At 42.6% G+C, this 14,062-nt stretch overlaps 2 protein-coding genes across 10 annotated transcripts in view; one reads left to right on the top strand and one right to left on the bottom strand.

Annotated features, from left to right (window-relative positions):
* The window catches only part of DCP1B (decapping mRNA 1B), a 53,116-nt gene extending 50,048 nt beyond the window's left edge, over positions 1 to 3,068 (bottom strand). The window contains exon 1 of one of the 2 annotated variants that reach the window (XM_023642896.2): positions 2,790 to 3,068. In XM_023642896.2, coding sequence (XP_023498664.1) covers positions 2,790 to 2,939 — 150 coding nt within the window. In that variant the 5' untranslated portion in view covers positions 2,940 to 3,068. The remainder of the gene's footprint in view (positions 1 to 2,789) is intronic. The other variant, XM_023642899.2, reaches the window with a different exon arrangement.
* The window catches only part of CACNA1C (calcium voltage-gated channel subunit alpha1 C), a 680,405-nt gene that overhangs the window by 29,773 nt on the left and 636,570 nt on the right, over positions 1 to 14,062 (top strand). The gene's annotated exons all lie outside the window — the stretch shown is intronic.

The raw sequence follows: 14,062 nt of genomic DNA, 5'->3' as shown, positions 1-14,062 counted from the left end.
TCTTACGAAATAGAACAAGTGCTAAAAAATTTAGCTCAAAATTAAAATAAAGTAGAATATAAAATAGTGCTAGTTTGCAAATTATTGGGACTCAGCACACAATTTGACACTTTTGAAACAACTGAAAGCAATTTATATCTCACTGATTATTCTATGTTAACATAACAAAAAACCAGGTCGTTTATCCTTCGAAATCTGTCTCTCAGTCATGCATGTAGCATCTGAGTCACTTATGAAGCTTTCAACAAACATCAGATGCCTGCGCCTCATATCCAGAGATTTTTCTTTTGGTGGGTCACACTTTTTAAAACTCCAAGTGATTCTGATGCACAGAAAACTACTAGCTAGGAACAACAGGACACTTGTTACTCTAAGGCAAGGTTTCTCAAGCTCAGCATCTTCAACGTTTGGGGCTGGATAACTCTTTGTCATACAGGTCTGCCCTGTGCATTGTAGGACATTCGGCATGCCCAGCCTCTACCATCCAGGTGGCAGGAACAAGCTCCCTCTCTGTGTGACAACCAAAAATTTTCTCGATACTGCCAAATGTTGCAAAATCAACTCCAGTTAAGAACCACTGCTGTAAGGACTGAGAGGTGAAACCACCACCACGGTATATTCTCTAATTGACACATAGTTACTTTGGGGGCAGTGGTCTCTCCTGGTAACGGGAAACAGGTCTAGCTCTAAAATTCCTATCCCCGTCATGAGGCAATACTCCTCAATCCTTTCTTAAAGTAGCTCATTTTCTACCCCCCTTCATTCCTAACTCCTCCTGCTCTGATGCCTGAAGTCATTCTTCATCTATTTGCAGCGTAATAAGAATTCTTTACAGCCCTAATGCCTTTACATCCCACGCACCTTCTTGCAAATACTTTCTCCTCCACTCTCCAGACTGTTCTTTACACTTTTATTAGGTTTACGTTCAAAAGGCTCCTCAGAGGCCCTGAGTGATGGCATGTGGAGTTGGTGGTGACAATTTGTTTACCTCCAGCAACTGCAACTAGGTCTCTCTCTGTTTTCTGGATACCAAAGCCTTGAAGACTAGTACTTTGAAAGAATGACCGTTTAGTGCATGAATGATGCCCTGTCTGAAGGCAACAAGTCCAGGAAGCAGGAAAACATAACTCCTGTAAACAATGCATTGTGGCACTTCTGTCTTTTGATGAGGCTTTGGTGGAAGGGCTTCACTGGGTATCTAATAAACCTTGGTAACTATTTTAACATGTATCTATCACACGCTTCCTGTCAAAAGCCTATGGGAAGCAACTGTTATTCAAGAGGAATGCTCTCCTCTACATGTTAACAATTTCTCAGGATTCTCCAGACTCTAATCCTACTGTCATCAGTTTACAGAACTACACATTCCTGATCCTTATCTACTACAGAATTACCTTGACAGAATTATGACATCATGCCTTTGGCATTTTTCTATAGAGCAGTATAATAGCCATATGTAGAATACCTTTGTATTTTTCCTAAATTGCCAGTGAAAATTGTCCACTATATTGCTCAATGTCGTTCATAAAGACTCAGGTGACAAACTCCCCTGAAAACCAGGGGGAAATAACCTCTTTTCTTATCAACAGGTATACTTCCTATTACAGAACAACGAACATTAAAGAGCCCCCCCTTCCCTTTCTTGCTTGGCCACAGGAGAGCAAACTGGAATTCCTCACCCCTTTTCAGTAAATTTCCTCAGTTAAGAACTTAGAGCAAAACTGTTCTCTCCCCCTTTTTAGGACCTACTTCTTTATTTTTTCATTTTTGCTAAAGATTTTCAGGTGAATTTTTAATTACAAATTGCTTAAGATCTATACGGGGGATAAGCAGACCATATAATTGAATGTAGGTGTTAAAAAATATATAAATTTGTTCAATATGGATGTTTTCCTTGCTTAAATTTTGATGTTTGTGACTATTTGGGAGAATACACTAAAAAATAATCTTAAATCCATTCATTCAGGCCCAGTTCTTTATACTGTTTTGTAACTCATTAAAAAATAACTGATAAATGTTTACACAAAAGATAGATTAATATTATCTGGGGCAAAAATCACTACGAGGAAAAGAGAAAAAAATTACATCTTTCTACATTCAAGTGGGAGGGTCACAAAATCGCAAGTAGCAATTCCTGCAATAGGACTCCAGCGTCTTAATGCTCCTAGCCGATTCTAACTGTGAGGAAAATTAAATTTCATTCCACTGCTATTTATTGGCCTTCTGCTTTGAGAGGAGCACTAAAATAACTCGGCTCCCAAATGGACTCAAATATCAAACTTATTTTGGTCTCGGTGGGCTGCGGTGTAATCATCTTTCCAAAGAGCGTCAGGCTCCTTCTAAGCGTGAGACCCAGGGTTTCCTTTCCCGACGTTTGCTCTTTCTTGGTGTGTCCCTGAGCTCAAACTCCAGCTTCCCCTCTTTCGAGGGCGGCTGTCTCTCCGTCCCGTCTAGGACTGACGGTGCAGAGCAGAACCGCCGTCCTCCGGCCGCCCCGCCGAGCCCGTCAGCGCCGCGGCCCCGCTCCCCGCGTCCCGCCCCGATCGGGCCACTCTCCCAACGCGGGGCTCTTGAATATTTAAGTCTTTCCCCAACTTCAGGCGGGTTCCCAGGTCGGCCTCCCTCTCCCCCAAACCTCGGCCCCGGGGTCCAATTCCGCAACTCGGCCTCCGTCCGCCGCCAGGCCGCCGGCGCCCCCTCCCCTGGCCGGGCTCTCCAGGCCCGAGTCGGACGACCCCTGCCCCGCCCCGCCCGGCGCCGCCTGCGCGGCCCGTCGCATCCACACGCACCCACTCGTTAGCCCGATGGCCGAAAGTGTACAGAGCCACCTGGCTGGCCACGTCCACGATGCGGTTGATATAGGGGTCGTGGCGCTGCAGGGCCGCTAGGCTGATGTCGCGCCCCTTGCCCACCAGGCCGCCCGCCGCCACGGCCGCCATCTTCCCTCCCTCCCCGACAGCAACACAGGGCGCTCGGCAGCCACTCTCAATTGATCGCAGAACGAGCGAGCCCCCTCGCAGCCGGAGAACAGTCGCGGGACGCCCTCCTCCAGCCCTGCCCCGCCCTCTCGTCCCGCGGCGGGCGCAAGACAGTACTAATCGGTGGCCGCGCTCCCTCCAGCCGACGATCGTTGCCACTGGCAACCAAAAGCCCAGGCTTGCGGTCCGCGTCCCTTTTCCCCCAGGAGCTTCTGCCTTCCCGTGTGAGTGTTTGAGCTGCACGTGCGATTGGATGTATTCTACGCCTTGGCACGTCTTTGTTTTGGCGCTCCGTGATCAAACCCGTAATAATAAATAAGCCTCAAACATTAATAACTGAAGAGAGAGAACTGTTATTTCTGTATGCACTAACGCCCAGCGGTTCTCAAAGTGTGGTGCTCGAACCCCTGGGGGTTCCTGAGACCCTTTCAGGGGGTCTGCCAGGTCAAAACCATTTTCGTGACGATGCTAAGACTTATTTGCCTCTTTCACTGTGTCGACCTTTGCACCAATAATGCAAAAACAGTGGTGGGGTAAAAGCGTAGGTGTTTCAGCATGAACCAAGGCAGGGGCCAGTGTCACTTGAGAGTATTCATGATAAAGCAGTAACAATTAATTAATTTTATTAAAGTTCAACCCTCGGCACACTTTCAAAATTCTGTGTGAAAAAACAGAAAGTATGCGTAAAGCGTGCGTGCTAAATACCTAAATGCCATATTTGTCGCCAGGAAAACCCTTCCGTGCTTGGGTTGCTAGCCGAACTAGGGTTTTTATTTTTATTTTCATGGGACACTGTTTTTACTTGAAGGAAGATGGACAAACTATAGTTATTTAGACAGCTATTTGACAGACATTTTTCCAAAAATAATGTGTACCTATTACTTCCAGGAAAACAAAGGACAATTATTGTTGCCAATGATAAGTTGTGAGATTTCAGACAGGAATTAGAAGTTTAGAAAACATATATCCATCCACTGCCATGAGTTTGACAGCTTCTCAATACTTAGTCTTTTCTGATGAGATCAATTGTAATATTAATGAGTATGATTTTTAAAAAATAACTGCATAATGAAAAGTGTCAACATTTGAAAGATCTGCTTAATCAGTGACCCAATAGTTTCCAAATGACCAATTTCTGATGTTACGTAATCATGCATGGGCAACCTTTGAGAAACTACTACTTATCAAGTTTTGATGTATTATCAAAGAAGAATATCCACAACTATCTGAAAAAACTATTAAAATATCCATCCCTTTTCCAACTACATATCTTTTGAGGCCAGAGTTTCTTCATAAAATTCAAACAAAACAAATGTAGCGATAGATTATAGTTATGAGAATGTAGTTGTCTTCTACTAAGCCAGACACTAAAAAGTGATTTGCAAAAATGTAAACTAATGCCAATTTCTCACTAAATTTTTTTGTTTTGGAAAAAATATATTTTACATAAAATATGTTATTTATATTTACATTGAATTGCTTTATGTTGTTATTTTTAAATGAATGAATATTCTTTAAAGTTATCAGTTTTAGTCTCCAGTATGGTGAATATAGATAGATAAAACTCAAATAACAGCTCTTTTAGGGAGTCCTCAAGAATCTTTCATGGTGTAAAAGGGTCTTGAAATGAAAAAGTTGAGAACCATTGACCCAAACCATTTATTTTTTATTGAATATTAGAACAATTGTGCCGAAATACTTACCCACATTCATGAACTCTTACCATATTAGATATAGAAATATCATAGATATGGCACAGGTAGCCTCTTGAAGCAGTTACCTAAATAAATTGCAATAGAATCTTTGTAGTCAGTTTTAATTTTTTTTAAACTGCTTGGTTAAGCTCCATTTTGGATGTTCAGTCCCATTGACACCAAGCCTGACTTCACAGTGGGGGAGAGTACAGCAGTGGCTTTCAAATTTTTTTGACTGGGGCTGCGGCTCACTTGCAATCTGGCCCAGAATATACATTATATATTTATATCTGATATTAACTAGAACAAAAGTTTCATGAAAACAATATTAGTTAAGTGATATTAAGTGATATAGATAGACAGATAAACATATATTTACATATGTCATTTAAAAAAACACTAATTGTGACTTCTTAGTTGATTTCATGACCATCTAATAGATTGTGACTTGTAGTTTGAAAATCGTAGGACTACAGCAGCTGAGCAACCATGTAAAGCCGACTAGACAGATGCCCATGTTAGTCCACCAGCTTGTCTCCAGTATTACTGCACTCTCCTTCCTCTTGATCACATAGTACTAAAAAGAAGCTTAATTTGTCATATGGGCAAGGAGAATTTTGTGATAAACTAGTGTGAGATAATAGAAAAAATATATATATATGTATATAGGTCTCTGCCCCTAGTTCCTAGCACAAAGCTCCTAAACCCCTTTAAGTTCCTAAGTGATAAGAACAGTAGGAGCATCTCTTGTTCTAATGTTTGTCTCTGACCTGTCTCTGACACAGGGCCCCTAAAACCCTTGTAAATTCCTTAGTAATAAGAGCACTGGGAGCATCTTTTGTTCTAATGAGGCACTCTGGGTGGGCTCCTGGATGACTTCTGGATGGGGGCTGGTCACCAAAAGACCAAGCCATGATTAGAAGCTTGGCATTTTCAGTTCCATCCCCTCATCCTCCAGAGAGGGGAGAGGGGCTGGAAATGGAGTTAACAATTGATCATGGCTATGTGAGGAAACCTCCATAAAATCCCAATAGTATGGGGGGGTTTGGGAAGCTTCCAGGCTGGTGAACACATCCACACACCAGTAGGGTGGAGCACACCTACTCCACGAGACAGGGTCTCCTGGTGTGGGACCCTCCCAGACCTCGCCCTGTGTATCTCTTCATCTGGCTGTTCATCTGTATCCTTTACTGTATCCTTTGATAAACTAGTAAGTCTAAGTAAGTGTTTCCCCAAGTTCCATGAGCTGCTCCAGCAAATTAATCGAACCCAGGGAAGGGGTCTTTGGAACTTCTGATATACAGCCTGTTGGTGAGGAGCACAAGTGATAACCTGGGCTTGTGACCGGTGTCTGAAGTGTGTGTGTGTTGGGGGGCGGGGGCAGTCTGTGGGACTGAGCCCTTAACCTGTGGGATCTGATGCTATCTCCTGTACATAGTGTCAGAATTGAGTTGAACTGTAGGACAGCTGGTGTCACAGAGAACTGCTTGTTGTGGGGAAAAACCTCCACATATTTGGTGACCAGAAGTTTCAGAAATGAAGAGTTCTGTGTGAGTAGTAAAGGAGACACATGGGGAAGAAACTCGTAATAGGGAAGAACTGGGTTTTTCCTACACAGGTGGAAAAACTACAGATTTTCCTTTATAACGAGTCTGGCACTCTCACTTGATTAGCTCTGCTAATTTTGAGTATTCGGCATGAACCCACAGAGTCTGCTTTGCATTTGCCTTGCACATATGATGAGACATTTCTTTCCTTTTCTCCAGCTCTGCCTTTAAGTTCTGTAATCCTTACACAAGATCATTTTCCTCTTAATTTTTCAATTTTTCCACCTTTAAGGTGTAAAGGGTAAATCCTGGCCCCCAAATTACTTTCAGCTCAATAGACAAAGCAGGCAATACAAGGGCCATTATGGTGTCTTGAATATTCATACAGCAAAAATGCCTGATAGCCTGAGTGACCTATACGACCACAATCATAAAGTATTTATTTAGTGTCCACTGAATGAAATTCGTTCATTCATTCTTCACCATTTATTGTTGTTTGTTGTGTCTGTGCTGAGATTACAGGATCACGTCATCCCAAGTCGCTGATCTCATGAATGAGTAAGATGAACATACTATTATCTTGCTTATTGGTAGATTCACACACGTGGACAACACACCATTATGATTTTTAGTAAAGAAGGATCTGTTTGTTTTCAAGAATTAATGGAGAAAAATGACCCATGTCCTGTTTCCACCTTCCTGTAACTGAACTGTTTTCTTCCAAATATCCGACACATTCCCCTCTCTATTCCTTTGCCCATTTGTCCCCCGAGCCTGGAATGACCTTTTCCCAGAAAGCTCACCTCCCGCCTCCCTCTCCAGAATCCTTCCTTCCCAGGACCTCTCGGTGCACCCTTGCTGTTTTTCTCGTCATACTTTAACTCACTTTATCTCAAATTATAGCCATTTATTTAATTATTTAGTTGGTTATATATAGTTTTCCCACTTCTAAAAAGGACAAAAAATTAGTCACTGTATTAGAAGAGAATTATTACAGAAAATCTGGGCTGAAAACAGTTATTGCAATTGACAACAAAGTTAGCTTTGAGTTTCTTGACAGATAAGCAAATAGGGGGAAATAGTAAGTTTCATAATGGTTTATTTTTTTATATACTTGCTTTTCACCTGGTTGTCTCCTTAGGGCTTCGATGCCTTGTGCTGAGTAGAGATTTAGTAGTAAGTGCTTATTCTACTGGACTAAACCCTGAGTTAGTTGAATTTACTCACTAAATGTCTTTTTTCTGAGAGCCCTTGATTCACAGCATACTGAAATACAAGTTGAGGTAAAAGAGTATACAGTCCCAAGTCCTAATCTTTCAGAGTTCGCATCCAAAGGCAGACAGGAAAACATGGAAAGGCGGTTCTTTAACTTCCCTATTGTAGAGAGAACAAAAAAAGAAAGAAAAAGGGAAAAAACATTGAAGATGAGAAATCACGCACAAAAAAAAGGTAGACAATGTCGTAATGACTTCAGCATTGCCATTTTGTTCATCTCCTTGGTCCACAGAGTTGTTCTCTTTTTTAAATTCTGTTTTCCCCAATTTTTAAAGCTCTGTCCTTCTAGGATGAAGCCAGACTTCTGCCTACTTTCTACCTGAGCAGTCTGTGTTTGTAAAACCAGGTCATTATCACTTGTCCAAATATACTAAGTTGCAGGCTCTATATATGTAAAAGATCATTTTAAACAGGCAGATTCTTTTTTAATCCATATAACTTCAGCTTCCATCGGGTTCCACAGTACTGGTATACTCCCATGTGTTTTCAGAAGCCTCAAATATTGGTGACTTGGGTTTCATGATTATTTTATAATTGTCATTATGAGATTAAATACGTGCTAACACTTGGTGTTATAAAGTTGTATACCACAATTTAAAACAAATTTCAGTATGATAAAAATAACGTCTGGGTCTGGGATTTTTCTAACATTGCAATGACTGAGATAAAATTCAGCACCTAATCAATCAAGGTAATTGCAAGAACATAGGATGTTTAAATTTTTTGAAAATAGGGCTATAACTGAAAAATGTTTGGTTCTGTAGCCATATATGGATGTTTGTATACAAATATAAACCAACTTTTTATGGCGTAATAATCCAGAAACATAAATACACAGTTCATTAGTGGTCTTGTCTTTATTGTGTAAATAACCTCAAAATTTGCACTGAACCTGGAGCAGAATGTATTGGAATGGAGGGGAAAAAGGAGCTTCCAGGATGCCCCCTAAGAGGCTGTGACTCTAAAACGACCTAAACAGCCTCTGATGCGCTGCTCATGCTGCCTGTACGAATTGCCCTTTTTGCTAGGAATTTTGTACTAAGGGATGACAGAGTGAAAAATTAATGCCCTCTTTCTCCCAGTGGAGGAAAACAGTTTGAAGCCATGTGTTATCAGTTGTTTTCAATGCATGGTTCATTTCTTTTTTAAGCAACAGAGCACAGTGGAAAGGGCACCCTTTGGAAAGGGAAACTAGTTTAACCTCCTTTTATCTATGTGGCCTTCAATGAGTGACCTCATTTGTAACTTGGTGATCATAATATTTGCCCTACCAATATCATGGGATAAATGAGATCAAGTGAGAAAATGTACCTGAAAAAGATTTGCAATCTGTAAAATGTTCTGCAAATGGGAAAAGCTATCATTATAATTATCATCATTATTATTATTTCTAATAGAAACCCAGAAGGGATCATTCTTGTCCAGTTATCTAGCCGATGCTCAGATCGTGTCAACAAAGTTCTGCATAAGTGACAAGGAACACAGTAATTCCCGAGGCAGTTTGTTCCCAAGATTCTTATAAGATAGAGAATGCGAGCTAAAACATATGTATCAGAGACTTCACAGACAGAGGAAGAAATAATATAGGAGATATAGCTCTGTGTTCCCCAAGATTGCAAAGGGGTTAAGATTTGAAACAATCTGGGGCCAGCCCCATGGCCCAGTGGTTAAGTTCGCACGCTCCACTTCGGTGGCCCAGGGTTTCGCTGGTTCGGATCCTGGGTGCGGACTCGGCACCGCTCGTCAGGCCATGCTGTGGCGGTGTCCCAAATGCCACAACTGGAAGGACCCACAGCTAAAAATACGCAACTGTGTACTCGGGGGCTTTGGGGAAGAGAAGGAAAAACAAAAATAAAATAAAATAAAATCTTAAAAAAATAATAAAATAAAATCTTAAGATTTGAAACAATTGTCAGAGAGACTTGTAACCAAATGAGAAGGGACAGACGTGGGAAGGAAGAGGCCTGTTAGGGGGGCCTTGGCTAGAGCTCATAAAAAGGGTCAGGACTTCTCCAGTCTGGGCCCAGCAGCTGCCTAGACTAACCCTCAGCTAACCTGATCTGGAGAGGGCCTGGGGTCATCAGAACTCTTTGGAATGGGAGACCATCCATACACATTCTCTTTTTTGTTTTGTTTCATTTTGTTTTTTGAGGAAGATTAGTCCTGAACTAACATCTGCCATCAATCCTCCTCTTTTTGCTGAGGAAGCCTGGCCCTGAGCTAACATCCGTGCCCATCTTCCTCCACTTTATATGTGGGACGCACAGTATGGCTTGCCAAGCGGTGCTGTGTCCGCACCTGGGATCCGAACCGCCGAACCCTGGGCCACTGAAGGGGCACGTGCGAACTTAACCGCTGCGCCACCGGGCCGGCCCCTGCACCTTCTCTTTTGATCTCTCTTTGCCTCTCTCTGCCAGTCCCATAAAATCTACTCATTTTACTGTCATTGTCGGGGGTCAGGTGAAAGATCAGTGGGCCTAGAGGACCCCTACAGTTACATCTTTTCAGTTGCTTCCCAATGCCCAGAACACGCTGAGACAGGAGGAAGAGCCTTTCATGTCACGTGAAGAGATAGTAAGCTTACAATGCAAATACCTGACTGTGTAACTAATGCTCATACCTCTTGGCCAGAGCCATCAGCACCTGATTACTAAGAGGGAGAGCAAGATGGGGAAAGGGCAAGTTGAGACGGCAGACTACAAATCTCCCTTTTCACGAGTGCACCATGGGAGGGGCAATGCAAGTTGTGTAGACACCGTAGACACTGTCTGCCTTATCTCTGAAAACACAGGCAGCTCTGCGTCATGTAACTGAAGAAGCTGTTATCTAATGTGGCTAACTTCACAGAAAGGAGTTTGTCCCGGGGCAGAGCAGGGGTGTGGGGGGGTTGTTAGTGGCTTGTCTCTTGGAACTGTGAATCTGAGCTGCCTCTCACATTAACTGCTGTGTGCGGTCCTGGCTGGTTCATCATAGTAGCGCTTAGGTCATGGAGGGATGGCCTTACGATTATTTGATTTGAGTAGAGAGTCCGCAGTTCTAGGCAAGTCACTTCACTTCTCTGTGGAATAAAGAGGTTGAATTAGAAGGGTGCTTCCCAACTTTAAATTCTGTGGTTCTCTATTAAACCACCTCTGTTCATGTCAAATGTGGCTCACTTTACAAACAGGTAGACAAGCCCAGAAACAGTAATGAATAATCTGTTTAATGCACATTGAAATTAGGTCAAGGTAGCAGCCCGTTAAGAACTTTCCAATGTTATATCAAAACTGAGCGCTGAATGCCTTGATCAGGAAAGAGAAAGGTTTTTCTTCTTTCGTTTGTTGAGTTTTCTTGTTCTTGAAAGTCGCTTTGGGAGGAAGGAATGTTTATCCTTGACATCCTTTATGTGACCTCCTACCAAGGATGATCAGCTCTCTCTGCAGATTTTTAATGCGGGTAGAATGCATACTTCAAATCGTCTGTGATGATTTACATGGCAGTCCATAAGAAGCAGTGTGGAAAAAGCACCAGGGACTTCTGCGTGGAATGCATTTGAAGAATTTTCTAATTACTTCTTATTTTTACAACTAACCATGTCAGCTCTTCACTTCGTGAGTTTTTTTCCTTCCCTTTGTGATTTTTTAAAAATTTATTCTTAGTTTTTTGGTGAGGAAGATTGGCTCTCAAGTCAAGAAATAGCTTATATTGAAGACCTTCTACATGCTCAGTAGGCACCCAGTTTGTGTACATTGTAAGCGCACAATAGATTGGAAAGGATGACAAAGTTTGAAGCCTAGTTTCTATTCTCAAGGAATTTAAAATTTAGTCGAGGAGATGATTAGCATACATGAAAAATGGTGAACAACAAAAGATAATCTATAAATAAGGGTTAAATTGTGATGTATAGGCAAGTACCAGAATCTGCAGAAAGGGAGGGAGGCTCAGTGAGTCCTCTGGTAGTTGGAGAAGGCAATGTTGAATATAATAAGTTCCAGGACACAGGGAGAGCTTCGATGCTCCCTTGAGATCCACTGTAATTGGATTTGACCTGTACTTCTCTAGCGTCATTTAAGTCACTGGTGTCTTTAGCCTAGTGCTTAGGGAACACCTCAATGATTAGAAATATTTCTGAGTAACTTTAGCTGACTGATTTTCCTGGGATTTGGGATTCCTTCAATTTCCCTAAACTAAAGAGAATTTAATCTAGTCATAGTGGTGTAATGCCTTTCTTAGGGGGGACAATATAGTGTAATGATTAAGAGCATGAGCTTTGGAGGCAGAGACCTCGGTCTAAGTCTTGGCCCCATCTCCCCCAGCTGTGCAGCCTTTGGGGATTCTGTAAAGCTCTCCATCTATGAAATAAGGGCAATAATAATGCCGACCTCTTAAGATTGTTGTGAGAACTAAATAATATAATGCACGTGAAGCGCTTAGAACGGAAAGTGCCTGGAACAAAGATAGGATTCTATGAATGTTTACTCATTGACCATTGCTCTTGATAACAGCGAGATTTATATCCTGGACAAGAGAGTCGCATTTACTTCCAAAACAAAAATTAGTACTTTATCATTTATAAAGGCACTTTGTATACAATAAAAAATATACTGATGCAAGTACAGAATTACTGCTCCCCATGTTTTAGTTTACTAATGGTTGTGATTCTTAATTTCTCACATTATCGCCATTGCCAGGCCCCTGATTTATTTCTGTGATGTCCTTGGGAATCTTGGGACAGGGAGCACGATGCAACAAACACAAATACAAATCTACGTTCTCATGTGCTGCAGGAGCCCCGGGTGTCCTCAGGGTCTGTTTTGACTGCCCTTGCAGGTGAGGCAGGCTGGCCGTGGGACTAGCCTTCACATTGCGGGGCAGCATCCTTGGGTTTTCATCCATTTCTGGATTGTGATTATAGAAGAAATCATGTAGAAACCAGAGCAGTTTTCCTTATCTATAATAAGGGGATAATAACATTTACTTTTGTGACTGCTGTGAGTATTGCTGAAAGAGCTCTTTGAAATACTTAATGTAATGAAATACTTAATATTTTGATGTAATCATAAAATATGAGGACTTGAAATCAGGGTCTCAGTGTCCGAAGAAGGCTCTGCTTCCGATGTGGATACAGCCTGCTGACAGCGTTGCATTCTGTTTTCCTTGAGGTAATTTGAAGATTAAAGGGCACGGTGTTTCCTCCATTTCCTGTCGGTGATGGCAGCCGTCTCCAGAGCTTCGCCCTGCACTGCTGTCCGGATTCTCCCAGGAGCAGCGGTCTCCCGTGGACGCAGGGCTGCTGCTCGGAAGGCCTTTAGTGTTAATACGTTTTTGAAGAACCCCAAACACTGAAGCCGTTGTTTGGTTTTGTTCGCTCTTATTAAGAATTATATGGGCTTTATAAGAAAACAAGAAACTGTCAGGAAAGCAAACATCTTTATTTAACCCAAATAAGTCATGATTAGTCTAAGCTGGCAGAGCTCTGATGACAAGTAGAGCAGCTCCTGTCTCACCACTTCGCCGTGAAGTAGGCAGCAAGTATTGCTGTGTGTGTTTGTCAGATAACCCTTACGTTTAATCATTGGTTTACTCAATGAATATTTATTAAGCTCTTGTAATGGGACAGGCCCTGGGCCAGGAGCTGAGAACGCTGCAGTGGACAAGACAGGCATGCCATGCCCTCCTGGAGTTTAGAGTCTAACTGGGGAACCAGACACGTGAACGGGGAAATAGAATGAAGCGGGGGCGGTGCTGTGTGAAAAGTCAGGGATGCTGTGGGAGCACATGGCAGAGGCCCAGGAGAGGCTTCTGCTTCTTTAGATGAATTGCCAAGTATAACAAAATGAAGGCATTGTACATCTTTGTGCCCAGACAGGGTGGAATGGCCCTAAGAGTTAGAGGCTGGGCCCTGGTCATTCTTAGGCCCTAAGACTTTTCTTGGGTAGTTTGAACTTTTGGCCTTAGAGAGGAGCTAGAGACTTGTCTGAATAGTGCCATAGGCATTATCCTAAAACCACCGTGATCCTCTCTGGCCTCGGGGCACAGCAGACTAAGTAAGACCCTCCCAAGGGCAATCCCTTCCTCCTTGGAGGCCACCAGGTCTTGGCCCAGGTATTCACCTGTGTGAATAGTGCGTACTTGAACTACCAGTCATCACCTGCTCAGCCCGCTGTTGTCCCCTTCTTGGGGTTTCCCTTTCAAGGAGGGCAGCCTGGATTCTCTGCGTCTCCCCACTTGTCAACTCTGAGGCAGAAACCGTGTCGGTCTATGAAAGGGCTAGTTCACCAGTCAGTGGACATTCCTGTACTCTCTGTTCCTTCCCCCGGTGCGGCGAGATCATCCTCAAGTAGGCTAACAAGGTGGACTGAGGGGCTGTGTTTCTTCCTTCTTATTCTTCCCAGAGAAATATACAGCTTTTATTTCCTTCACTGCATCTCACAAAGTAAGTTATTGTGTTAACTTATCACAGCCAAAATTTCTCTTTAGTGGGGGCTGAAAAATCAAAGAGAATGCCAGAGTCCACATATGGAGATTCCAGGAGACCCCTCTTTGACTAGGTCTGAGGTTAGGGGTGGATGAGGGGCAGGGATAATTC

The sequence above is a fragment of the Equus caballus genome, chromosome 6, assembly GCF_041296265.1.
Source record: "Equus caballus isolate H_3958 breed thoroughbred chromosome 6, TB-T2T, whole genome shotgun sequence".
Classification (NCBI taxonomy): Eukaryota; Metazoa; Chordata; class Mammalia; order Perissodactyla; family Equidae; genus Equus; species Equus caballus.
Note: the sequence above shows the minus strand (reverse complement) of the source record. Positions and strands in the feature narration are given on the sequence as shown.